Source organism: Rhinolophus sinicus, chromosome 2 (assembly GCF_057876585.1).
Source record: "Rhinolophus sinicus isolate RSI-liver-muscle chromosome 2, RSI-T2T, whole genome shotgun sequence".
Lineage (NCBI taxonomy): Eukaryota > Metazoa > Chordata > Mammalia > Chiroptera > Rhinolophidae > Rhinolophus > Rhinolophus sinicus.
The window spans coordinates 45,467,626-45,495,602 of NC_142502.1; the positions used below are offsets into that span (position 1 = coordinate 45,467,626).

The window sequence follows — 27,977 nt, forward strand, 5'->3', positions numbered from 1 at the left end:
ACCTCTATAAAACAATCAGAAATCAGGCAATTTTCTTAGGATTTAGGAGATGATGTCCGTAGGTTTTATTTTACTTTTTGCCACAAAGACTTTGATAGTTGAGTTAGATAAATTATCATTAGAATGATGAAGGAACAAGACAAATAAGAAAAAGAATCCAGCATTGAAATTGAAGTAAAAGGGAAGGCTGAGGAGAGTTTTTCCTCTCCAAAAAGCTTTTGTATTTTACCTAAAGGCACTATTTTAATCACAACAAAAGCCATTTTTCTTTTGAGTTTAGTATAATATTTTGAAACTATTTTGTATGCTGTGTAACATTCCTCTGATCAAAATTTGTGTGACTGCTGTACCCTGACACTGACGTAGTCCCTAAAGATGCAGAAATGAATAAGATATGATCCACGTTTGCTCTTGGGAGAGCGAAACAAGCAAGCCTGTGATTCCACAATACAAACAATAAGGTATCATTTTTCTCAAATGTATTCCTTTTCTATGCACATAGAAAAGAGTAGCTCCTTAGAATTATAATTAAATAGTTGCTTTAGTAAGGTGTGTGTTTGTGTGCGCGCATGTCCTCAGCACTCAATAACCTAAAGATTTTTTTTTTTTTGCCTTCCTACAGTTTATTGTTTTGTTCTTTTCTCTTTTATCATCAAGTATTGAACATCTTCTGTTTTCTAGATCTTGGAAATGCAAGCTGAGTTAAGCACAATTTTTGCCTCCTAGGAGTGCTCATTTGAGCATAGACATCTACAATACAGAAGAGTGTAATTGTTAGTATTTAGGTAGATGCAGACACAGGTCAGAGTTGTGGGCACCAAAGAACAGATGTTTACATCTGCCTGGAAGATGCAGTAATGCTACAGTAAAGAGGTAATGTGTGAGTCTAGTCGTGAGCAATTAAATATTCTCTGTGAAGATAAGGAAGGGAAAGGCATTCTAGACAGAGAACAGCATGAGAAAAGGCAGGACTGGAAAACAAGGTGTGTTCAGCGTGATTAGAGGAAAAGGTGGAAGGAGTGTAGTAAGAAATGAGGCTAGGAGACGTGGCGGCGGGAGGGGGGCACTAAATCCTGAAGAACTTGGTATATTATGTTTGGACTTTATTCTCACAGCCGGGAATCATTGAAAGGTATATTTTATTTTGTTTTTGTTTGTTTGTTTGTTTCAGGAGAATGACATTACCAGATTCAAAATTTTGATAATATTCTTAAAGCTGTGCTGTAGGATGGATTGGTGGGAATGGTAATATAGATAGAGTGGCAGGGAGAAGCTGCTAGAGGAAAGACAAAGTCTGGTCCAACCAAGTGAGAAATGACTGGGGTTTGAATTAAAGCAGTAGAAGTTAGAATAGAAAAAGAAGGGTAGAATATGAGAGATGTTAATGAGATAAAACTAGTAAGGATAATCTCCTATTGGATACAGGTAAGAACTGTCATGATGGGGCAGAATTGAAGATGATGCCTATATTTAAAGAGGAAATATAATGAGTTTAGTTTTGGACATACTGAACTTGAGGAATCTTACAGAACTTCCAAGTACAGATGTCCTGGAGACAGTTGCAAATATGCATCTGCAGCTTAGGGGACAGATTTGAGCTGGAATTACGAATTTTTTAGGTATTCAACAGATATATATTGAGCATATTTTTATGTGCCAGACATGTACCAGGCACCCAGCATACTATGAGGAACAAAACACACAATCCCTGCTTTATAACTAACACAGGAAAACATAAATCAATCACGAAGATATATAATTTAAAACTGAGACAAATGCTGTCAAGAAAAATCCTAAGTTGCTATTTTAACAGAAGGAACTGATTTACTCTGGGACTAGAGATCAGGGGATGCTCTCATTTGAGCTGCAATCTGAAGAACAAGCCAGAGTAGGGAAGGGAGGCAATGTGGATAACAGGAGGGTAAGTATCCTGGGCAGAGGGAATGTCAGCATCATGCTAATGAAGTACTTAAAGATGATCAAACTGGACTATTGATGCAAAAATAGTAAATACATAACTATGTTATGAAGTGACATGTCTGAAACACAAGGATACAGCAAGGTTGAAAGGAAAAGGATGAGAAAAGCTAATCATGAGAATAAAAACTAAAAGAGAGTAGTGGGTATTGCTATATTAATTTCAAACAAAATAGACTTTTAAGCCAAAAACCACATTACTAGAAATGAAGTGGGAACTTTATGATTAGTTTACTTAATACCATAGTCTCAAAATATGTAAATCATATGGAGAAGTTGACAAATCTGTGATCATAGTGGGAGACCTTTGCACATATCCTCTGATAGAACCAGATGACAAAAAAATCAGTAAGTCTATAGAAGATTTGGGCACAATTAGCAAATCCAACTCATGGACATATACAGAACACTGCAACCAACAACAACAAAATATATGTTCTTTATGTGTAATTGGCTATGCTGGGCAGTAAGTGAAATATAAATACATTTTGAAGGATTGAAATGATGCAGTGTATTCTTTGACCACAATGCCATTAAGCTAGATATTAGTTACAAAAAGATAATAGAAAATCTCCATATGTTTGTTAATTAAAATAATATACTTCCAAATAATCCGTGGATCAAATAAAAATCACAATGCAACTTTGAATGTATTTTGCAGTGAACAATAATCAAATGATATCAGAATATGAGGGACACAGTTAAATATATGTTTAGAGGGAAATTTATAGCTTTAAAACCACATGCTTGAAATGAAGCTGAATATCAATAAGCTAAGCATCTATATATGTATATTTTAAAATAACAGCGTATTAATCCCACAGAAGGCAGAAAAAAAGAAATAGTAAATCAGCAATAATGAAATAGCAAGCAAATATACAATAGTGAAATTCAATAAAGCCAAAAATTGGTTTTCTAAAAAGACTAGTAAAATTGATAAACACTTTCTGATATAGAAAAGAAAATAGAAGATGCAAAATTAATTATTGTAATAAAATGAAAAAGAATATAATCTTATAGGCAAATTATAAGATTAATTTGATGTCAATAAATTTGAAATTTTAGATGAAGTGGATAGATTCCTAGAAAAAGCAACTTATCAAAGTTCATAGAAGATATAGAGAATCTCAAAAATTCTATGACAATTAAAGAAAGATAATCCATAATTTTAAACCTTTCCCACAAAGAAAATTTGAGGCTAAATGGTTTCATAGGTAAACTATACCAAACTTAAGAAAAAAATGCATATTTTATACTAATTCTTCAAAATAGTGAAAGGGAATATATCCCAACTTGTTTTATTAGGCCAACACAATTTTAATACAAAGCAAACAAAAAGCCTCTCATGGACGTTACATGAAAAGGAAGATAATGTACAAATTTCTCTTATGAACATAAATGCAAAAATTACTAAGCGTAATAACAAACCAAAACCAAATCTAGCAATATATAAAAAAAGAAATTTCCCTATTTTGAGGTCAGCTGATTAGCAACCTTAATTACATCTGCTATCTTAATTTCCCTTTGCCATGTAATATGACATACTTAGAGATTCTGTGGACTAGAAAATGGATATTTTTTGAGGGCCATTATTCTGCCTACCACATATATCTCAACCAAGCTGGGTGTATTCCAAGATTGCAAAGTTGTTTAACATAAAAAGAAAACCAATGTAGCTAACCGGGTTAACAATAAGAGTTACCTGATCCTTATAACAGACGAAAATCATTTGATAAAATCAATGACTTGATAAAAACATTCATGATTTAAAAAATAGCAAACTAGAAATATATAGGAACTTCCTTAATTTGTTGAAAGGTGCCTATAAAACAAAGCAACAGTAACTGAACACCCTATAGCAGACATCTTGTGAAATGTTGAAGGCTTCCCCTTTGGTTCAGGAAAAAGACAAGAACGCTTGTTATCATTACCTTTATTTCACATTGTATTAAAGGTTCTAGCTAGTATGATGGGGCAAAAAAAAAAAAAAAAAGATTAGGAGGAGATAATCATTATTCACATATGATAGATTATGTACATTTAAAAAATCCAAAATAATTACGGATAAGTTAGTAGAGATTAGGAAAGTCTCTGGATGTAGATCAATGTTCAAAAAAATCTATTTCTGTATATGCAATAAAGAGAAAGTAAAACATGCCTTTCTAACATCAAAAAATTATCACATATATACCAATAAATTTAATAAAGGATGTATAAGACTTCTTAAAACCGTAAAACATTAAGGCATTTTTAAAAACCTGAAATAGTTGGAGGGATACATTATGTTCATGGATAGGAAGATACAGTGCTGTATACGTAGATATCAGTTCTCCCCACTGTAGATTAAGTACAGGTCCACTTAGATTCCCAATAGGGGTGTGTGTGTGTGTGTGTGTGTGTGTGTGTGTGTGTGTGTGTGTAACTTGATAATCTGATTCTAAAATTCATATGGAAATACAAAGGACCAAGAATGAATAGAACTTTTTTGAAGAACCAGGTAGAAGGGCTTGCCCTATTGGATATCAAGATTTGCTGTTAGGTTGGTGCAAAAGTAATTGCAGTTTAAAAGGTTAAAAATAATTGCAAAAACTGCAGTTACTTTTGCACCAACTTAATATAAAGCTCCATTAAGATAGTGTGTCATTAGCTCTAGGTAGACCAGTGGAATAATACAGAACCCCAAAATGGATATATATGTATGTATATATATTTCTCGATTTATGACAAAAGTGCCACTGTAGGTAGAGCAAAGGGGGAAAGACTGGTCTTTTCAATAAATGGTGCTGAAACATATTTTAAAAAGTGGACTGCTGCCTCACACCATTCACAAAAATTAATTCCACATTAAAGATTAAAAGTGCAAAATGTATTTTAAAACCTATACTTTCATATTTATCCTAAAAGGAAAAGATTGATAAATTCCACCATATTGAGTGGAATTTAAAAGACATCAAGAGAGTGAAGTAAAATAGCAAGTGACACAAGAGAAGGTATTTGCATAATACATAACTTCTGTTGGCTCATAGCCAGTGTTCCTACAAATCTGCCCTAATACAATAAATGATAAATGGAAAGTGGGTAACAGAATTGAATAGGCATTTCTCAAAAGAGAAAAATCCAGAAAATCAATAAACATATGAAAAGGTGCTTAAACTCATTAGTAACTTGGGGAAACACAATAATTTATCACAACATACCTATAAGAATAGCTAGAATTTAAAAGTGGGCAGTATCAAGTACAGAGGGTGCCAAAAAAAAATGTATACACATTTTAAGAAAGGAAAAAAGTATTAAAATTGTAATACTCAATATATACTGATAACAGAAGATGAATACAAGTCATGTGTATAGGTGTTTTGGGCACCCCTGGTATTAAGAATACAGAGCCACAGGAGCCAGTTACACAGCCAGAAGGCGTATGTGTTGGTACAGTCGCTTTTGGAACAGTTTGACATTCATAGTAGCCTCAAACTGAAAACAACTCACTTATATCAACATTAGAATGAGTAAATAAATTGTGTAATCATACAGTGGAATATAATACAGCAATAGAAATAAACATCTTACATCTACATAAAGCAACCTGAATGAATGGTACAATCAAATACAATGTTGAATGAAAAGGGTAAGACAAAATACTTATATGATTTCATTTACACAAACTTCAAAAAGCAATAAAAACTATAGTGTTTAGAGCACCTGCCTAAGTGTTATAATAAAAGTATAAAGAAAAACAAGGCAATGCTTATCAAAGTCAGAATAATGGTTATGTTTGGGGAGGAGGAAAGCAAGGGGTAATTGCAGAGGGAACCAAAGTGTGAGGTTTCTGGGTCCCAGGCGATGTTTTATTTCTTATGTGGGGTTATGAGTGTTTGCTTAAATCATTGAATTGTGCAATTTTGTATACTTTTTTTGTGTTTCATATTGTACAATTTTTAAAAGGTTTTAAAAATGTAGAGAATGCTGAACAAACAGGTTAGAGGAGACAAATTTCATGCAAAAGTTTGTTTTTAAAGAATGTTGGTAAGTAACATTTCAGTGCAATTAGATTTATCTAAAACTTTTCATTTGATAGTCTAAAGCTCAGTAAATAACAAATTACTTCCTTTAGTAAACATTGTTGCTAGTAGGAAAGTAGGCAGTCCTCACTTTGCATGATAGTGTGGGACCAAAAATAATGACCATAGAAACTAAAACTGCAGAGACTATTTTGGTAATCAACAGGAAAAATTACAATGGTTCCGTGATCTTTAAAAAAAATCACCAAAACATGAAAAACTCCTATGTCAGTTATAAATGCATAGAGGAATGAAAAAAATAGTAAAACATTAATTTAGTATAGCATAATATAAAATATTAGAAACAGAATTAAAGTATTTTATTTCTTTGTAAAAACTTATCAAGAGTAGTTTGAACGTGCCTTGCCTTCTTGTATAACTTCTAATAGCACAGCTATCAGAGAGAGCATCTTTTCTGTACCATGGCAAATTGTCTTACTCCTTTCTACATTTTATTAGCTTTCACTTTTTAATGTGGTGAAATAGCTCTGAGTTCTTTTTAGTGTGAAGTTTTTTGCTGGCATCACTGCCTCTGGTACATCTTTTAGTCAGAACCACTTTCCTCAATTACGTCAATAAGTTTGCCTTCACTAATTCCTTTGACTGCATATCTATAGTCTCTCAAACAGTGGCAGTGGTAAACAGTCCCACAATCAGCTAGCTATTGCTTCTGTTACTCCACTTACATTCAATTTGAATTTCATTATCATTTTTTTAGCATTATTATTTTTTGTTTCTTTGCTACACTTTTACTTTGTTGACCAGTTCCCTTTTTCAGTTACCTATTTTGTAAAATTTCACATGCATTTATCACTGGAAGGTAAGAAGGTTACCTAGCTCTTTGCTTTGCTGTCTATATGCAGATTTAATCACAGATAAAGAGTGACCAATCACCAACCTACTTCAAAAAAAGTAACGTGATTGGTCACTGATCATATCAACATAGTGATGTGTGAACTGAAGTGCTAGCAAAAAAGTTTGCATTTACACAGTTACTGACAGTTAATATACTGTGGTGAGTGGAATTGGAACCACGTTGCTGGGGGACTAGTGTTACTTAACTGATAGTTGAAATTTGTGCCTGTGGGAAGCCTGAGAAATGAGGACTAATTCAAAGAAGGTTGAACTCTTTGATCAATTAAATAAGATTTGGTTTGTTTCTATGCGATTGAGGATATAGAGGTACTTGAAATACTTGATGTCTGAGCTATTGAACGTCTGATACATTTTATGTAGAAATGTAAATTTGATACTATTCCAGTTGCTTTAATCCTCTTAGGCACTTATTTAGAGAGGACCTTTCACACCAACTCTAGAACAAAACCCCTAGTTGTAGTACGTAAAAACAGTGGTTTCAGGAGAATAATAGTGATGGTGATCATAAAATCACCATGAAGCAGCTGACATTGAAAGTAAGGGTTTTGTTTTCAATGTTTTATATAGTATTGACATTATAATAGTTGAAGGTGAAAGAAAGTTAAATCAGTTTTCTTTTTCTGTCTGACTTGTTTCGCTCAGCATTACTCTCTCAAGATCCATCCATGATGTCACAAATGTTCCTATATCATCTTTTCTTACCGCCGAATAGTATTCCATTGTGTATATATACCACAACTTCTTTATCCATTCATCTATCGAAGGACATTTTGGTTGTTTCCATGTCTTGGCCACCGTAAACAAAGCTGCAATGAACATTGGAGCACACGTGTCTTTATCTCTAAATGTTTTCAGATTTTTTGGGTAGATACCCAGGAGAGGGATTGCTGGGTCATATGGCAATTCTATTCGTAATTCTTTGAGGAACCTCCACACTGCCTTCCATAACCATGTGATTTCACTGATATGTGGTATATAAACCAAAAACAACAAAAGAACAAGACAAACAAATGAGAAACAGAAACTCGTAGACACAGACAATAGTTTAGTGGTTGCCAGAGGGTAACGGGGGCGGGGGGTGGGGGGTGGGAGATGAGGGTAAGGGGGATCGAATATATGGTGATGGAAGGAGAACTGACTCTGGGTGATAAACACACAATGGGATTTATAGATGATGTAATACAGAATTGTACACCTGAAATCTATGTAATTTTACTAACAATTGTCACCCCAATAAATTTAATAAAATAAAATTTAAAAAAAAATCAGTTTTGATTCATTTAGTCAGGTGATTCCATTTTCATTGTCTTATACTAGCAAATATTTTATTAAATGTGAAAGGTAAGTTCTCACTGTGTTGGTTGAGATTGAATAATGTTAATTTACTATTTGGTGTCCTGCAGGTGAACTGGCACAGAGGTTGAACTCAAGATGCCATTAGTGAAAAGAAACATCGATCCGAGGCACTTGTGCCACACAGCCCTGCCTAGAGGCATCAAGAATGAACTGGAATGTGTGACCAATATTTCTTTGGCAAATATAATTAGACAACTAAGTAGCCTAAGTAAGTATTTTTATCTCAATTGAAATTATTACTCCCAAACCAGAATGTTATGCTTTAGAATGGTAAGATGATGTTCTTGGTTATTAATATGGGGGTAGAGTGGGGAAGGGGGATATTTGGTGAGAATACAAAATTATTCCGAAAAATGTCATTTTAAGTAAAATTAATTAATGAATTTTAGAATCATTTCTTCTTCCCTTGCATGTTTCCTCTGGGAAAGGGAAATAAGGACAGAGTCTTAGGAACAGAATTACATGATGGATAAGAATTACTGAGATGGTTTTTAAAATAAGGTTTGATCTATGAGAGGTAGAGTCAGTGTTATACTTTTGCTTGCTTGTTATCGTTATTTACCTTTTAGAGGCTTTATTTGTATTTTGGGACACTAGTATCTCTCTTTCCATACATTTTATTAGCCTAGGGAAATATTTTTATCAAATATCTAAAAGTGAAAGGTGTGGGATAGTCACTAGTCAGGATGAGGTTAGTCAAAGGAGTTGTCTGAAGGACATTAGGATGTCAGTGAAGAGTCTGATATACAGCCTGACGTGAAAGCAGCAAGTAAACCTGGCCTCTGATAGACAAAAGGCAAGCAGGTTGGCCAGGTAATAAATAAAAGGCAATGGAAGAGGCATGTAGGGGAGGAGGAGACAGGCCGTGTGTTCCCATTATGAAATTACAGAACAGAGCTGCTAAGTTAAGGAAGTAAATTTAGAATAATGGGAAATAATTTATTTAATGTTGAAAATTAAAAAAAAAATCCAGCCTATTGAACTGAAGGATTATCTTTTTAATAAGACATTTATATTTCATTTTAAAGAGAAAACAAGGTGTTTTTGGCCTAGATATATTCTCTAAATCATCTTAGATTTATCTTTTCCTTTTAACTTTTGTCCTTTCTTTTTATAATTGAGTACTTCACAAGATAAAGAGAGAGGTTGTTAATCTAATTTGTTTCAAGTTTGAGCATTTGGACATACACTTACATAGCTAGAGCAACATAAAAAGTTATATTTGAATGCTCGTGGTTAGAGCACTAAATTTCTACTTATTTCAAACTTATTTCAAATTGCCTGTGAAATAAGTTTAAGAATAAATGAAAAGGCAGTTTATTTGAATTTAAGTATATTCCATGTCCCTTTTGGTGATTATCTTTTTCACGTTAGTTATTGGCAATGAATGACTAACATATTATTGTTTACGTGTATCTTCCTTGGGAAAATCGATATAGAATATAGACAAGTCAAAAGAAGAGTCCTAGATATTGTATTAACATGTGATTAATTATATCATTTAAAGACATTTGCTAACTTTTTTGTGTGGTCTAGCACTAATTGAATCTAACATAACATGACTTTATATAGAATTTACATGTAATACATATACCCAAGTACTTCAGCATGTAAATATTAAAATGCATGTGTTAAGGGTATAGAAATGACATTAATAAATTTGGTTAAAATATTTCTTAACATTAATGAATTTTGGAAAAATACTGGCATCTTGTTTTAGGTATATTCCCAATATATAATTGAGAACTAACAAAATAATTAAGGGTGTTAGTTTGCAGTACTAACTCATTTCTTACATAATCTAAAGATGAAAAGTTAATGAATTTTCAAGCTGGTTATAGTCCAGATAAGCAATACCTATCAGCAAGCACATCATCGTGTGGTAGTCAAACTCTGAAAATAAACTACATTGTAAATAACTAAGTTAGGTTTTGGGTGCTTCCGATTTGGTATCAGACTATATAGGCATTTTGTAAAGTTTGTAGAGATTCAAAACCAAAGAGCAAGGTGTAACAATAGTTTACCACCTTGGAATTAAGTTCTCTGGCAGCTTTCCCACTTGACAGTGGAGAACCTGGAATTAAATTTAAAAGGCCCCTAGTTGGCTAGAATAAACAAACCCATGCACTAAAGATGCACATAAAATAACCTGTTGATCCTCTCTCAGAACCTGTTGACTTTTGCTTTGATAGTTCATACAGGTTTGATGATCTGGTTTCCAAATATTTTTGCTTCAGAGCATTAAAGGGGGAAGTATGGGGTGGACAATAGAAGCAGGCCTACTGAAGCCAGCCAAAAAGAGGTAGTTTACAGCCAAGGAAGAACTTGTATAAGGGAAGGAACAACATAAACACTAGAAAGAGGCCATTTAATGTAAAAGAAAATATTCTTAGGCTAGAAGCCTAAGACCCTAATTAATTTTTGTAATTAGTTCATGACTATAAATCCTCAAGAAATGGTTAAATTATCTTCAATTTTGTATTCTGCTAAGACAAGGAAGCTTAGAATAGATTTTATATCCATTTCCATCAAAAATAGTCAAAATAATAAATGTATTAAATAATATCTGAATTTGAAAATTTGGCTCCAAAATGGCTCTAGGCAATTGAGATTTTCACTTTGGTACTATCGTTAGCATCAAAAGTAGTAGAGAACACAGCAGTGAAAGTCAGCGGAAAGGGTCAGCATGGCTTGGGGCTGAACTTCCTCCTGACCTCTTCCTCACAGAATTGTACGTCCAGTTGTGTTTTTTTTTTCATAGTAGAACATATTTGTTTTATAATACATAATTACTAAAAACTGAGAATTCACTTTATATAAATTTCTTCTGCTATACCAAAATTCTTTCCTATTTTAGTGGTGTCTTACTTTAACAACCACTGGAACTCTTAACCACCCTGAGGGATCTTTTATCATTCTTTCTTCCCAAAGCCTTTCTCTTATTGAATTTTGTCAGTTCGTGCTGCAAAGTTGAGCTGATAAAGCCTACTTCTTGTTCTCAAACATAGGAAATTAGACAGATATCAAGGTAGATTGATAGAAGGATGGATAGATTGGCTCAATAAGACTAATTGGATGCAGAGATAGATAGTGGACAGATACTTTGTTGTGGGATAAAGCTATGTGGTTCTTGTCCGAAAAGAGCATACCCCATTTAGTTGAGTTAATATGATAAATACTGAAACCATTCTGAATCGTGTCATATACCGGCCTTTTCCTCCCCATGGGATGTTTCCCTTATCTGCCAGAGAAACTGTCTCTGGAAGTATCTCAACACCAGGTCACACCCAAAAGTTAGGTGCTTCTTTCTCTGAGCTCTGCGGCTCTTATTTCATATTATAGTAAGAGCCGCCTGTTGCTCTCCTACCCTGTTTCAGGTACTCTGCCGGCCCTTTGTTCACTCTGTCTCCTTTTCTTATAACTTCTTAAAGCAGATGTTTTTATCCCTATTTTATAAGTGAAGAAATTGATACCAAGGTCTCAAAGCAAATGGGGCAAAGATTTATTTATTAAATTGCTTTTTATGTGTTTAAATGTCTGCTCAAAACTCGTCAAGGAAGAAACCTAATCATTTCATATTTCCAGAGGTACAATGTCTGACGCATAAGACATTTTCAGTCAGTTCTGTTTAAAGAAGTGAATGAATATATACAAAAAATATATACAAAATTATCCTTTTTCTCTTAAGTTCTTTTTTTTTTTTTTTTAATCTTCTAGGATAGGAATTTTATGTTTTACTTTTTGTTTACTTTTTTTATTTTATGTTTTACTTTTTGTATTTAGTAGGTACACCTACCTGGCACAGGGTGAGCCCTCAATAAATTTTTGTTGGTTTAACTGATAATATATTGAAATGCTTTGGAAAAAAAAATGCAGCGTTATTCAAATATAAACTGGTAAGATTAATGAATTCATTTAATAAGTATTTAGTACTTCTCTGTCATAGGAACTGTCTTAATAGAGCTTACTGTTGCTCTAGATTTAACCTAGATGGTATCCTTGGGTCTAAAATGTCTTAATTTATGAAGACCGTTGATCTTTTTGTAATTCAGAGGTATAGATAGTAATTGACTTGTCTTTATATTGTAAGTATTCCTTAGTTTATATGTTGTAAATGCAGTTGAATATTTTTTCACTGTAGGTCTTCTAAAACTCCTTTTAGAATAGGATTATTTTGGTTTAATCTTTTCAGTAATGAAAATTTACACGACTAGAGAAATACAATAATTTTAGATTTATGATTTTTTTTTTTTTTTTTAAGAAACTGGAACAAGAGAGAATTAAAATATCTCGCATAAATTTTCAGAATCTGTTTTGGGCGTACCTGAAACAAGTCATCTAGTAGCCTTATGAAGAATCTTGGATTTTGCCACTTGGCTTGAAATTCAGTTCTAGTGTAGAGTATTTATGAATGCTGATTTGGGATTAAAAGATGTATTATTTGCATGTACTTTCATATCATAATCTTCCCTAACCTTCAATAGGTAGATAGATGTAGATAAAGCTAGGTAACACAAGTTACCTAGCAGGAAGTGGTAGAGCTAGTATTTAAAACCAGATTTCCCAGGGTTTGTGTTATTTTCTGACCCTGTCATAATTGGGTTACCTTAGGCTAGAGTTTAAAGTTTAAATTAGTTTCAAAAAATGGCAAATTCATCAGGACAGCACTTTTAAATGTTAACTTGTCGGATATTTGTCTCTGATCACATTAAATTTTATGGTATATGTTTCATTTTTGCTTAGGTAAATATGCTGAAGATATATTTGGAGAATTATTCAATGAAGCACATAGTTTTTCCTTCAGAGTTAACTCATTACAAGAACGCGTGGACCGTTTATCTGTTAGTGTTACACAGCTTGACCCTAAAGAAGAAGAATGTAAGTTTATTCATATTATATTTTCTTTCAAATATGTATTTTAGGTTAGATGAGATGAGTGAAATATTTAAGAACAATATTAAACACAAATTTATTACAAGTCTTTTCTACCTATGACCATTACAGCCACTTGCATGTTCTAATAGATCAGTGTATTATCTTTAAATGTCATTAGCATGATGCTCCTGGCTTTTCTTTACTCATTTTTTCTTTTTACCTCTTATTTCTGTATACTAAATGACTCTTAAGGTCTTGACATAAAAAATTTTTTATCCAGACTTTTCACTGTTCTCATTCTCTTTTCTCCCTTACAATTTACTTACGTACTTTTGTCTTAGAAATAAAAATTATTTGAAAATTACTTGAAATTCTTAGTAAGTTGAAATTGATTCTGTAAGAATGTAATTTTTAAAATACGCTTTTGTGTGTGCATGTTAAATTGCGAACATCTGATCTAGTTATTTGAATGTTACTTCCCACTTTAAATGAACATTTCAAAAAAAAATTGAAATTCTCATTAGGGCAAAAATGTTTTATACTGAATATTAAACAAGGGATATCAGGTTAAAAAAACAAACAACAAAAAACCCACATCATAGGCTGAAATAATGGTAGAAACTTCAGTGGTAAAACAATATTCCATACTTTGATAGAGTATATTGAATATTAATGTTTCTCAAACTCCTGTCTGTTTTTTTTAAACAAAAAAATGGAACTATTAAGTATATAATTTTTACTCATCCTAGAGAATTATTTAATATGAATCTTTTATAACCCTTCAGAAAATATTTTTTGTTGAATAACATTTTTAGTATAAACGCAAGTTATATAATAGATATAAACTTGAACAATAAGTATATTAAAGGTTATCACTTCAAAAAAGCAAAAACTAGAATATAATGATAGATGTCTTAGTGTTTGAACCAACTTCTTTTGACATAACCTAATTTAATGCCTAAATAAGGAAGAGGCAAATACTTAACTATGCTAAGCTTCTACTGCTCGCAAAGATAAAAACTCAGGTCTGGTTGTGAAAAAAAAACAAACAGTACCTTTTTTAAAAGCAGTTTTATTGAGCTATATTTCATACACCCTACAATTAGCCCATCTAAAGTTAAATTGTACAATTCAGTGGATTTTAGCGTATTCACGGAGTACACCATGACCACAGTCAATTTCAGAACATTGCGTTGTTGCAAAAGAAACCCTGTACCCATTAGCAGTCACTCTCCAGCCCCCCTTTTCCTTAACTTCTAGCAATCACTAATCTACTTTCTGTCTCGACGGATTAGCCTGTTCTGGGTATTTCATATGACTGGAATGATACACTATGTGGTCTTCTGTGGCTGGCTTCTTGCACTTAGCATAATGTTGTTAGTATTGGTTTATGTTGTACAATGTATTTGTATTTCTGTGATGACTTATGATGCTGAGCACCTTTTCATGACTTATAAGTCATTTAGAGACAGGTCACCCAGTGGGAAGTGGTAGAGCGTGGATTTAAAACCAGAAACTAAATGATTTATCAGCAATTTGTGTATCTTATTTGGAAAAATGTCTTTTCAGATCATTTTACCATTTTTAAATTGGTTTTTTATTTATTATTATTATTCTTGAGTTATCACAATTCTCTATTCTGGGTCTAAGTCCATTTTCAGATAATATGATTTGCAAATATTCTATTCTGTAGGTTTTTCTCAATGGTATCCCTTGAAGCATGTACATGTACATTAATCATACTTCTTGAAATTCTTAAAATCATTACAAGTAATGAAAAATATTTTATGGCCATACTTTCAAATACATCACTTATATCCAAAATTTCTTTTTTAAATAACTTAAACATTTAAGTTATAAATATGTGCCATCTAATAATACAGAAATACACAGGCAGTAGGCAGTTCTTATAGTAACTGAAATAAAAATTAACATTTAGTTTCAAAATACTGTTAAATTTTAACAAATCTCTTAACATTCCCATTAAAATTGAAAATACAAATACCAGTAAATAAATTAAGATGTGTTTAAGTGTTTTTAAAAAGTCCTAGTATACTAACAACTATCAGAATTGTTTATAGTTCCCTTTAAAATTTGTAGAGCATTGGGTAAGAATTCAAAATCTAAAAGCTGAACTGTTTAATTTGAAATTGTTTTGGGGATGTTGGATACAAGGAATTTTCAAAGTTATTTAACCTAAACTTTTATATTCAGTGAGAGTTCAAACAAAATAACATTATGATTACAATACCAAATTATAGAGTGTAATGTCAATATTTTTGTTTTTTTTAATTGCCATTTAATAGTAAGTAATGGTGAGAACTACCAATATAATTTAAAAAGTATGTAAATGATGAGTTTTAAACAAAGGCCCGTACAATTATATTTAATTCAATTATGCTTATAAACATATTGTGCTAATTTACTGTCATATATAATACTGTTTAAATAATACCAAATGTCATTGTTGACAACTGGAATTGGCTTTGTCACAGTGGTCTGTTAACAAATAAGACAAGTGATAAATGAGAGGAGTTGAAGGTGAAAAAGTGCTTATATTTTACATGGTTTTTACATCCTAAAAAAGTTTTGAGAGAATGAACACTAGGTTCTATCTGGTTACATACTAAGATTAGTAAGTGGGATGGGAGAGTTGCAAGAATTGATCCATTTTGATTATAGTAAGCAGAGGCTACTTCTCACAGGAACCAGAGGAGCAGTGTGTGGTCTTGTGGCAAAAGGAGCAACTTCAAAGTCAGATAGATCTGAGTTTTCTGTTCTGACTTTACTGCTTATTAACCATGTTACCTTGAGCCAGTTATATAATACTGTCTAGACTTTGTATTATGTTTAAAAGTGGAATAATAATTCCTATCATTGAATTATAAAGGTTAACTAAAATAAAAACTAATGAAATCATATAGCACATATAGTATGTAACTCATTGAAGATCTCTCATACTACTTTTTAGTAATAGTAAGAAAAAAACTTTATGTCTTTGGATTTTATTTTGGTGTTTTTTAAGTGTGGAATTGCTAGGAACGCAGCCGTGGTGTGACCGTTGCATTGGCAGCCTCACTGCTTCACCTGTTCCATAGATCCAAGCGTTTATGTTGAGTGAATTTTACTTGTGAGGATGATAGAGATACTAGTCTAGGGAGAAGAATAATTTAAGAATTGTTATTATTGTTTAGTACTGACCTTGCTATGGTATAAAGCATTTATTTGTATACTTAAAGCCATATTAAATATGTAAGAAATCACCTAATTTTTTTTTAATTAAAGTTTATTGGGGTGACAATGGTTAGTCAAGTTACATAAGTTTCAAGTGTACAGGTCTGTAATATGTCATCTATATATCACATTGTGTTCACCACCCAGAGTCAGTTCTCCTTCCATCACCATATATTTGATCCCGTTTATCTTTATCTATCACCCCCCACCCCCTTCACCGTCTCGTAACCACTAAACTATTGTCTAAATCACCTAATTTTTTAATACCAGGAAATCACTCCAAGCATTAAAAATGTAGCATTTTGGTATATTTCTTATGTCGTCATGCTGCATATTGCAAAAGAAAATGAGTAAATGAAGTTATTTTAAATCATCATATATGTGATGGGGCTGTGCTAGTTACTGGAGGTGCTAATGTACAAGAAGTGTGAGTCTTCAAGAGCTTGTAGCTAAGTAGTAATCCTTATGGTACAAGACAAAAGATATATGAAATAAAGAATAATATAGATTGCCTAGTACTTGAAAACATTTTCTTTACTGTAAAGTTTATTTTAACTTTATAGTATATTTATAATATTAGTAGTTAATACAGCATAGAGGTCAACAGCGTGTTTAGCCCAGAATGTCACTGATAGCTAAGTAATTCCTTCAGTGTTGTTGGCATAAGCTAAATAAAAGTAATAAAGGGCGATAGGGGAAAAGTGTATAGAAGAAAGGAAGAAGAGGATGTAGGTTGGTGGGGGCTGGGGATGGCAAGTAAGAAAAAGAAAAAGATGTATTTGGTGGAAAATACAGATGGGTTTCAGGTGTCATTGGAACCTTCTGATCTTTAGAAATCAAAGGCTGCATTAAAGCCCACCTGATTGGGAAAATTAGGTATAAAATGCTATGCGATATAGTGATAGAGCATTTAAAATACAGTTCCTGATTCATAAGCCGCCACCGTCACAGCCTCCTGAGCAATGCTGACTTTTAAACAATACAGTGTATGAATTTGTTCTTGTTAAGTCATCTTAATAAAATAAACAAAATACATTTTGATTTTTGTTTTAGTGTCTTTGCAAGATATAACAATGAGAAAAGCTTTCCGAAGTTCTACAATTCAAGATCAGCAGCTTTTTGACCGCAAGACTTTGCCTATTCCGTTGCAGGAGACATACGATGTTTGTGAACAGCCTCCACCTCTCAATATACTCACTCCTTATAGGTCAGTAGGCTAATAAGTAAGAAGGCTGGTTATTTATCTCACACTTCAAGTTCAAATAGGCAGCAGTCTACCTTTAAATGCTAAACCCCAAACATTCTTTATTTCACTGGGTTTTTGACCAACACAGAGAACCCTTCTTATCCACAACCTTTAGAAAACGTTTGCTTTATCCACTAGGTGAGCTCCAAAAGCCCTGGAATACAAAAGACAAGGCTAATTCAAGGGAGTCGTTTGGACAAGTGTTAATAAGAAAAGCCAATGGCAAACTTATTACTACAAAGAGCCAAGGAGTTGTTATTGTCTTTTTAATTTAATTTCTAATCAGATGGAAAATAAAAAATAAAGAGCTCAAAATTCCACCACACTAACAAAAGTAAACATTGCTTTTGGTTGTTTTATCTACTCTTAATCTATATGCATTAAATTTACATAATGAATATGTAGTATCTGTTTTTAAAATGTTTTTTACCATTTAAAATAAAATCTGGAATTATTCAGGCTTTTTATGAAGTTCTTTCACATGATTTGTTAAACAGGTAATTTAAGATGCAGAACACATATCCTGAATAAAATGGTATTCAGTTAGTTATTTGAAACTATTTGTCAGTATGCAAGTCATTTAGATATAAGTAACTTACTATAAGAATGACTATTAGGTGATATTTTGCAGGTTTGGTAAGATGATAGTAAGTAAATTAGAGTATTGGCAGAAACCTGGTACAGTGTCTGTATTCTAAATGATATTATTGTCCCTTCAGGCTTTTACCTTAGGCAGAACCATTTGTAATTATTGGAATTTCTCAAAGGACTTTTAGAAAACTTGGTATTCAGCAGAATTTAGGGATGAAAATTATCCACCTGTACTTTAAATTATTAACACCAATTCTGAAAACATCTAGTTTTCCATTTTCATTAGTTTACTGCCCAACTTGTGAGAAATGTTTTATTGGTCCAGTATTCTAATTAATTTTGCCATAATTTTTGCACATGCTATATTTTATTAATGTAAGAAAAACATTTCAGTAAAGCTTTCTATTCTGATTGCCTAAGTTTATTAATATATATTTTAATTGATACTTTATATTTCAGAGATGATGGTAAAGAAGGTTTGAAGTTTTATACCAACCCTTCATATTTCTTTGATCTATGGAAAGAAAAAATGTTGCAAGATACAGAGGATAAGAGGAAGGAAAAGAGGAAGCAGAAGGTATTGCAAGAGATTCAAAAGATTGAAGTTAGTTTTCATGTATTTGTTTTGTTGCATACATAGAACTTTATTAGTCCTGTACTTTGACAATTTTATTTTATTGGGTCCATATAATCAAATACTGAAGTCTTTATAATCGCACAGAAAGATCAAGTCTAATTTGAGCAGAGGAGCAATTATAATGTAGTGTGAGAAGTGCCATAACAGAGGTGTGCTTGGATGGTGTGAGTAGCACAAAATAACATTTGTTTAGAGGACAGGGTTGGCAAACACTTGCAGCAAAGCTTACAATGTATCTTGAATAGCAGATAGGAACTAAGTGGACCAGGGAAGAGAAAGGCATTCTGGTAAGAAGGAACAAAGGAATGTTGTGCAGATATTGGTAAAGCAAATTAAGCTAATATTTTCTAACTGCAGAGCATATCCGAAACATTTTGGAAAGGCTATTCTCAGTAAATTCCTGTTATCCGCTGTATTGTTTATTTGCCGCTTTCTGATAAAGTTCACTTGGATCTACTTTATTCCATGTTAATGATAAATAGAAATATAGAAGGAGGAAGCAATGTTGGATTTAGGTAGAGTTATGAAGGAGGGAATATCGGTCTTCATCACCCCTCTGTTTCTCCTGTAGCTATCTCTACTTTCCCGCTTTCCCCATAATGCCCTTATTAGCTTAATTAGACAGTACCCCAGTGCTCTAGCTGGAGTTTGCAAACTGGCGACTGGCGGCCCAAACTACTCCTGCAAGCAGTGTTTTGTTTCCCAACCACAGTGGTCTTAAAATGTTTGAACTGGAATGCTTTAAAAGGACATGCCTGTCTAATTCACAGCCTTCCCCATCTTACACCCTACTCTCTTCGTTTATGAATGTCATCTGCTTGGCCTTTTTGGGCATTTCACTCTGTTGTACCTATTTGAGACCTTTCTATGCTTTTTCCCATGATTTAAGAATTGTTCCATTTTTATTATAGACAGCAGAGGCTACTTCTGACAGGAACCAGGGGAGTCATGTGTGGTTTTGTGCAATACCACTATTTGTTTTATTTTTCAAATACTCTGTTTTCTGCTGAGTAACACACTTAGTTATAATGGATTAATTAGACAAATGGATTTTTTTCTAATGCATTGGCCAGCTAATTGGTGACTTCTCAGATTACATAACCTTAGTAAATTTTCAGGTTTTGGTTCGAGGTAGACAGTGCCATTAATGGTAGAAATTTCACTAATAGCAAAAACTGAAAGATGTCCCAGAGTTGGTGAATCATTTTCCATCTGAAAGGACTTTCTGACCTCAAATTTTGTTACTTAGGCATACTATTTTTATCTGGTGCCTCAATTCCAATTAGAGATTAAAGAAACATGACAAGAAACTGGGATTACAAGCAAGCTAGCTAAGATTTAACTCTGAAAGTACAAATGAATTATGTCTGTGTTACTTTGATTATATTATGATTGCATTGTCTTTTTCAATATTGATGTTTGAATTTTAACTTGATTGTTATAACCTCCTTTTAAAAACCTAGCACTTCAGCATTTGGCTTTGTTTCAATGCATCTGTTACAGCAGAAAAATCTAGATCGTCCTCATGAACCTGAAAAAGTGCCAAGAGCACCACATGACAGGCGGAGAGAATGGCAGAAGCTGGCCCAAGGTCCAGAGCTGGCCGAAGATGATGCTAATCTCTTACATAAGCATATTGAAGTCGCTAATGGCCCAGCCTCTCATTTCGAAACAAGGTCTCTTTTTCTTTTGTTTGTTTTTTAACAAAATTGATGATAAAATACTGGCTTTATTTCCAATATCTACGCCTGTAAGTGTTAGGTCCTGAACTGTTGAACCGCACACCCTGTTGTGGGTATAGAGACGATTCTGCAGCCTTGAGCACGATAAGCCGACTGAAGTCTAATCCTGGGCAGATCACTGTCACACCTGGACTTGGCTCTGGTTGTTTTTAGAAAGAGCTGGTTGGAGTAGGTGACCTTCAGATGATCTTTCCTACACAGTCTCACCTCCCTCTCAGTATTTCAGGCAGTCTGCTAGACTCCCATGGTAGAGGAATGAGGTCTGGAAATTTTTTTTTTTAAGTATTATTGAATTATATATCACTATATGTAAAGTAGGAGTTGAGACAGGATTATATTTTGTTCCTTTTTCTTTCCCTTTCTATGCCATATCTATAACTTCCTTTCTCTGCCACATCTCCCACCTCAGATATATCAGGACTTGGAAACAAAATTACTCATCACCTTTTGCAAAAGTATAGACTAGGTCCTTTTCCTTTCTCAGTAGCTAGGGGCCCTGTCTAAGTAACACGCTGCCCTAACATCTCTCTGTGAAGAAATTTATTTTTGTATACTTGATTGGTTATGGTTATTATATATATATAATAGTTACTGATTTTTGAATGGAAAAGAGCTTAAGGTTTTCTTTTGAATAGTACATGTAAATTATTGGGACATAAGTGTGAAATAGTTTGGCCTATTTTAGGAGTAATATACATCTAAGACACTATTTATGTGCATTACTGAAAAAAGAGACTGAAAGAATTGAGATTTTTTTTAATGAATAATCTATAGGCAAACATTTATTTCTACTACTGTTAAGTAATTGAAGTATTTAGCTGACCCAGTAGTGTAAATATATTATTTCTAACTTGCTTTGTGCACATTTTTTAAATCCACCTTTGTCCCCAGCATGCAGTACAATCAGTAAATACTTACGTCTTCACATGCTCAAGGTACCTAAAAGTTTGCTCTAAATCTGATCTTAAGTCCCATGTTGCTGTATTACTCCACATACTATTTTCTGAGTACCCTTGCACCTTTGAAAACACCAAAAAGATAAAAATGATGTAGTTAACCATCTCAGTGATGCTGGGAAGCCTTTCTCCCTGGGTACAAGGCGTTTGGAAGTCATTTAGATTTAAGAAAGCGACATGGTGGTAGAAAATTCCAGTTTTCATATTCTAGCTTTTTGTCATTGGCATCTTATTGTAAAGAAGATGAAACAGAGGAAGGTAGCTTTGAATGCAATTTACTAAAAGTTAATTCTTTTCTTGTTTATAAGATTATATATGTAATACTTTTCATCCTCGTAAATTGAATTAGTATTATATTATAAAATAACAAAATAACTGAACGTCATCATTAATGAACCTGAATCAGTAAGTTAAGTTTGCATTGTGGGCGGCATTTTTTGTTTTAAAAGCAGGATAAATGTAATAAATTCCTGAAAGAGGTTTTTTAAAAGTCAGTGAAATACTGACATTCGAAGGATAAACTTCAACTCTTTCACTTTACTCCAGTAGAACACTTTACTCCAACAATAATTCAAGAAAACTATACTGATATTGTGCATTTTTTTAGGCCTCAGACATATGTGGATCATATGGATGGATCTTACTCACTTTCTGCCTTGCCATTTAGTCAAATGAGTGAGCTTCTGACTAGAGCTGAGGAAAGGGTCTTAGTCAGACCACATGAACCACCTCCACCTCCACCAATGCATGGAGCAGGAGATGCAAAACCTATACCCACCTGTATCAGGTAAGTTGGGACAAGCACTTGATGCTTTATCTCAGGGGTTGGTAACCTTTTTCTTTAAAGGCGCAGATAGTATGTATTTCAGGCTTTGTGAGCATACGTTTCTGCCACAACTACTTAATTTTGCCATTGTTGCGTGAAAGCAACCATGGACTATGTACATGATTAAATGAATATATTTCTGTTGAAACAAAACTTCATTTACAAAAACAGGGAGTGGGTCAGATTTGGCCTGTGTGAGGTAATTTTCCAGCCTCTGATAGGAGCTGACACATTCTCTTGGGGAAATTTAACTAAGGAGAGTTTAAAGATTAAAGTGTGTTTCATTTTATTATAGCTTTGTTATGAGGAGCGGCATAGCAGGTCCTTGAATAGTGTTGTTTGTTCAGTGCCGTTTCATGTTGATGAGATGCTGTAGGAACTTAACTCTTGTTTGTAGCAATTAGCCTGTGGTAACATTGGTTTCATTGTACATCGTTTCACTTAAAGTTAGAACCTATTGACAGTTTTAAGTGAGGGCTTGTTGTATATTAATACAAAGTAAGAATTTTTATAATGTGGTAAGAGACTAAAAAATGGGAACCAAAGGTGTGATTATAAGTGTTAATTTGATATTAGGGGAAATACTCTAAAAATTTGAGAGAGAATAGTAGGCTCATAATTTTTAGGAAAGCTATTTTGAAGTTTTTGTCCATTGATACCCAAATTATAAAATTTGAGGGAGAATAGGATCATAATTTTCAGTAAAGCTATTTTGAAGTTTAATTTTGTCCATTGATACCCAAATTATAAATTTTTAAAGAGAAATAGAGATCAGCTTTACAATTTTCAGTTAAAAATATCAGCCTTCTGTCTCTGATTTATTTGATGTTTCATCCTCAGGAAGGAAGAGGGCTGTAAATTTCCTTTTGTGGTTTGTGATTAGTTGTCATTGATTTGACTGAAATGACATATGATGACTCTTCATATAATATAGCATTATAAATACATCATTGTGTTGGCCACAGGTATTGCTACAAATATTGTAATATGATAAATGTTGAGCCATTACAAAGAATTATATCACTGTATAAAATTGAGCATTTTACTTAATCAAAGTAAGCATAAAATGCTTGAGTGGATATGAAAGTTGCATGAGAGGATGAGACCATTTAGAATTTTACAAACCAAAGTACCACTTGTTCATTTTCTTGGTGTAGTTTTAGTTATTTCATTCTAAATACTGGTGAAAAAAAATTTAATTTCTATAGGAACATGTTAATGCATCTGCCTTGATATAATTACTGACAGTCGTTTATATTTTGTGTGCTTAATCTTTTCTCTTTTAATAACTTGCTAGGATCTCTCTATCATTTCAGTTCGGCTACAGGTTTGATAGAAAATCGCCCTCAGTCACCAGCTACAGGCAGGACACCGGTGTTTGTGAGCCCTACCCCCCCACCTCCTCCACCACCTCTTCCATCTGCTTTGTCAACTTCTTCATTAAGAGCTTCAATGACGTCAACTCCTCCCCCACCAGTGCCTCCCCCACCTCCACCTCCAGCCACTGCTTTGCAAGCTCCAGCAGTACCACCACCTCCGGCTCCTCTTCAGATCGCCCCTGGAGTTCTCCACCCAGCTCCCCCTCCCATCGCACCTCCTCTAGTACAGCCCTCTCCACCCATAGCTAGAGCTGCCCCCGTCTGTGAGACTGTACCCGTTCATCCGCTCCCACAAGGTGAAGTCCAGGGGCTGCCTCCGCCCCCACCACCGCCTCCTTTGCCTCCACCTGGCATTCGACCATCGTCACCTGTCACAGTTGCAGCTCTTGCTCATCCTCCCTCTGGGCTACATCCAACTCCATCTACTGCCCCAGGTCCCCATGTTCCATTAATGCCTCCATCTCCTCCATCACAAGTTATACCTGCTTCTGAGCCAAAGCGCCATCCGTCAACCCTACCTGTAATCAGTGATGCCAGGAGTGTACTTCTGGAAGCAATACGAAAAGGTAATTTTCTCAGGGCCACTAAAAGCATTCTATTGTAGCATTAGAAATTTTCTAAATATTTGAAACAATAAGGTTTTCCTCACTTACAACATTTTAAATGATCATGTTTTTACACAGATGGTATCTTTAGAAAATAAAACTATGTTCAACTTATATTTTAAATCATTTCTAAGAAAATATGACATTATTACAGAAAATTAGTTAAAACTATATTATGTTTAGTATGTATGTTAACTCCTTAAAAAACCATATTTTCTTCAGAGTTAAGGCTGTCCATTTGGTGTCTCAGTGACACTTGCTCTAGCAGATACCTTTAAAAGATTAAGTTTCCTCCTTTTGTAGTTTAAAAAAACAAAACAAAACTTGACATATTTATTCATTTATTCAGCCAATACTTCCTAAGAACTTACTATATGCAAGGCACTAACAAGATAGAATGAATAAGAAGAGTGCTTTTTCCTCAAGTACTGGGGAAAATAAAGCCACAGAAAATATACTCAACAATGTTTATTTTATTTGATAATAATAGATGTAACAGAAGAAAAGTATCATCTGATTAACTTTTTAGGATCTGGTGAGTAGGGAGGCACAATAGATCATAATGGTTTAATAAACTGTAAATGTCCACTGAGGTGTCTGGTAAGTTTCACCAACTAATATCACAGGTGATAACGTAATGAAGAAATTACTGTCTCTCTAAACATGATTCCTTCACATTCTTTTTAATACATCTTGCTTTTTATTTTTCTATTAGTATTTCTTATGTGTATTTGATTTTACTCCAGAAAGATTAATAATATCTACTACTTAATATGTTGGTTTACAATGAATGGTTTGGATTTCCTATATCAGGTATTCAGCTACGAAAAGTAGAAGAGCAGCGTGAACAGGAAGCTAAACATGAACGCATTGAAAATGATGTTGCCACCATCCTGTCCCGCCGTATCGCTGTGGAATATAGTGATTCAGAAGATGATTCAGAATTTGATGAAGTAGATTGGCTGGAATAAGAGAAATGCATTGATAAATATTACAAAACTGAATGCAAATGTCCTTTGTGGTGCTTGTTCTTTGAAAATGTTTGGTCATTCCAGTGTTTTGCTTTCTTTTCCTTAAGATAAATAATCCTTTTTCCTCCATAATTTTTGATTTCTAAGAAAACTATTAGCATACATTTCAAACTAACTGTTTTACAGTGGCTTATCTTTTTTATTTTTCCCTGAAAAGACATAATTTGGTCAAATAAACCACTAAGTATTAAGCATGGACAGCTGTTGTTAGAGTAGCAGATTCTGTTTTTTGATATATCTTAATTGTGCACTTTGTGAATTTTAATTTAAAGAAAGCAACTAAGATTGAACTCTTGAGGGCAGCTGTATCTATTAATGAGCCTTATTCCATTTCTTGATGTTTTAAAAGAAGAAACACTGCCTTGATTATATGAATACACTCAGAAAGTACACTTAGCTTGTAGTATTGAATTCTCTTAAAGGAATGCTTGAAATTTTTTTTAATTATTGTTTTATTGTTTTTAAATATTTGCCTTATTTGAATGTTTAGCAGTACCCCCTTCCCACTTATATATTGTGTGGTATGATTTTGCTTGCCTATAAAAATTTAAAAGATTTCCATGTGAAATACTCTGACATAAACATACATGTAACTTACATAACTGTTAAGAATAACAGTCTGATTTAATAAATGGTTCATTTTAAAGGTTAATGGGTGTTGTTCTTTGAATAAAACTATTTCTGAAAGTTTATCAACAGTTTAGTTAATACGTAGATAGTAAACAAAGATTTTAAAAACCCCTTATGCTGTGTGATTTCCTCTTAATTGTACAGATTCATATTGTCCAGTGTGTAGGATAACTTTTATATCTTTTTTTTTTTTTTAAGTTTTTATTGGGGAAGAGGAACAGGACTTTATTGGGGAACAGTGTGTACTTCCAGGACTTTTTCCAAGTCAAGTTATTGTCCTTTCAATTTTAGTTGTGGAGGGTGCCGTTCAGCTTCAAGTTGTTGTCCTTTCAGTCTTAGTTGTGGAGGGTGCAGCTCAGCTCCAGGTCCAGCTGCCGTTGCTAGTTGCAGGGGGCGCAGCCCACCATCCCTTGCCGGAGTTGAAACCAGCAACCTTGTGGTTGAGAGCCCACTGGCCCATGTGGGAATCGAACCGGCAGCCTTTGGAGTTAGGAGCACGGAGCTCCAACCACCTGAGCCACCGGGCCGGCCCCATTTTTATATCATTTTTTTCCCTAAGGTCACAAGATCAATATTTTTCAACTCCTTATGCTCTTAAATTAAAATCTCAACTTGCTGTCTAATTTCAGCACATCTTGACTTCATTTTAACATCATTCTTGATACTATTTTTGCAATGATAAGATAGTTGCTAGTATTTGCACAGTCTAGATTCAGAGATGGAGGGGAAGCAGCATTAGTATCAGATTATTTAGTGTGAAGAAAAGACTAAATGATGTGTTGGTAGCTTGACTAAAAGTGACTGCAATCTTTATCCTTGCCTCTGTCCGCTCCTTTTGCAATGCAGTTTCCAGTTCCTTTCATCAAGAGGGGTTCTAATACAGCGCCTTGACTCTGAGACTTGTTTTGGCTAATAGCATATGGCAAAAGTAGGCTCAGGCTAGCCTGCTAGATCAGAAACCACACGCAGAGAGCTATCCCAGGTGAGGCCGTGTTAGACCAGCCAAGCGCAAGCTCATGTGCTGCCTGGCTCTACACAGATGAGCAAGCCTGGGAGCTAAGATTAGCCCAGCCCAGGAGAACTGTTCAGCTGACCCATAAACTCATGAGTAAAAATAAATGCTTATGGTCTGACACCTAAGTTCCGAGGCAGATCATTTCTCATAGTACTATTGTGGCAATAGATAGCTGATACATGTGGTCATTGGTAATTTGATAATTTGGTGGTTATGTAGGCAGATAAGTAATGACGTGTAATCCTTGTATAATAGGAATGATGAACTAAGTTCTATTGTAGCAATACAGTTTGGACATAAAAACATTTCCTGATGGCTCTAATCAAAAAGATTTGCTTTGCTCTTTTGGTAGCTTTGCCTAGAACAAGAGATTGCACAGCCATTTGAGGTTTCTTTCCAACCTTACAAAAGTGTAGTGTTGAATTCAACTCAAGAAAATATGGCACAGTTTAAAGTTTGTCTTTCTAAGTATGCTAATGGTCAATTGGCGGTACCTAGTAGATAGATTTTATAAAGCCTCGATTTTGTAGCTAGATACTAAACCTTAATGGGACTGGAATTGGAGCAGTTAAGGGTGATACAAAAGGAAGTGGTTGAAGATTTCTTAATAATAGAAGCAGACGTTTTTGTAAAGCCTGGCAGTATGTATCCTAGTTTATGATAGATTTTTGTTTGTTTATTTTTTACAACATTCCTGGAAGAAGAGAAAGTGCCCACAGACTGAAGAGGCCACATATGTAGTATTTATTTTAAAATCAAAATAACCTTTCAGTGTAGATACTCAAGTTAACTTGTTGAGAGAATTTTTAAACAAATCATTCAGTGGTCAATTTTAATATCCTCGGAAGAATGAAAGTTACTGGGTAATGACTCTCTTTTTCTCGTTGAATTATGTTACTATTCCACAAGGTCATGCATAAGCATAGAGTCAGAAAAAATGGAT

The 27,977-nt window shown here is 33.8% G+C and overlaps 1 protein-coding gene across 11 annotated transcripts in view; it reads left to right on the forward strand.

The window, feature by feature from the left end:
- The window catches only part of WASF1 (WASP family member 1), a 49,587-nt gene extending 23,546 nt beyond the window's left edge, over positions 1-26,041 (forward strand). For 4 of the 11 annotated variants that reach the window (XM_019735044.3, XM_019735043.3, XM_019735045.3 and 1 more), the window contains 8 exons: positions 8,315-8,475; positions 13,011-13,145; positions 17,430-17,583; positions 18,673-18,817; positions 20,354-20,526; positions 22,156-22,335; positions 23,691-24,319; positions 25,172-26,041. In XM_019735044.3, the coding sequence (XP_019590603.1) occupies positions 8,343-8,475; positions 13,011-13,145; positions 17,430-17,583; positions 18,673-18,817; positions 20,354-20,526; positions 22,156-22,335; positions 23,691-24,319; positions 25,172-25,329 (1,707 nt within the window). In that variant the 5' untranslated portion in view covers positions 8,315-8,342 and the 3' untranslated portion in view covers positions 25,330-26,041. The remainder of the gene's footprint in view (positions 1-8,314; positions 8,476-13,010; positions 13,146-17,429; positions 17,584-18,672; positions 18,818-20,353; positions 20,527-22,155; positions 22,336-23,690; positions 24,320-25,171) is intronic. The other 7 variants (XM_019735048.3, XM_074333426.2, XM_074333424.2 and 4 more) reach the window with 3 other exon arrangements.
- The last annotated feature ends 1,936 nt before the right edge of the window (positions 26,042-27,977 follow it).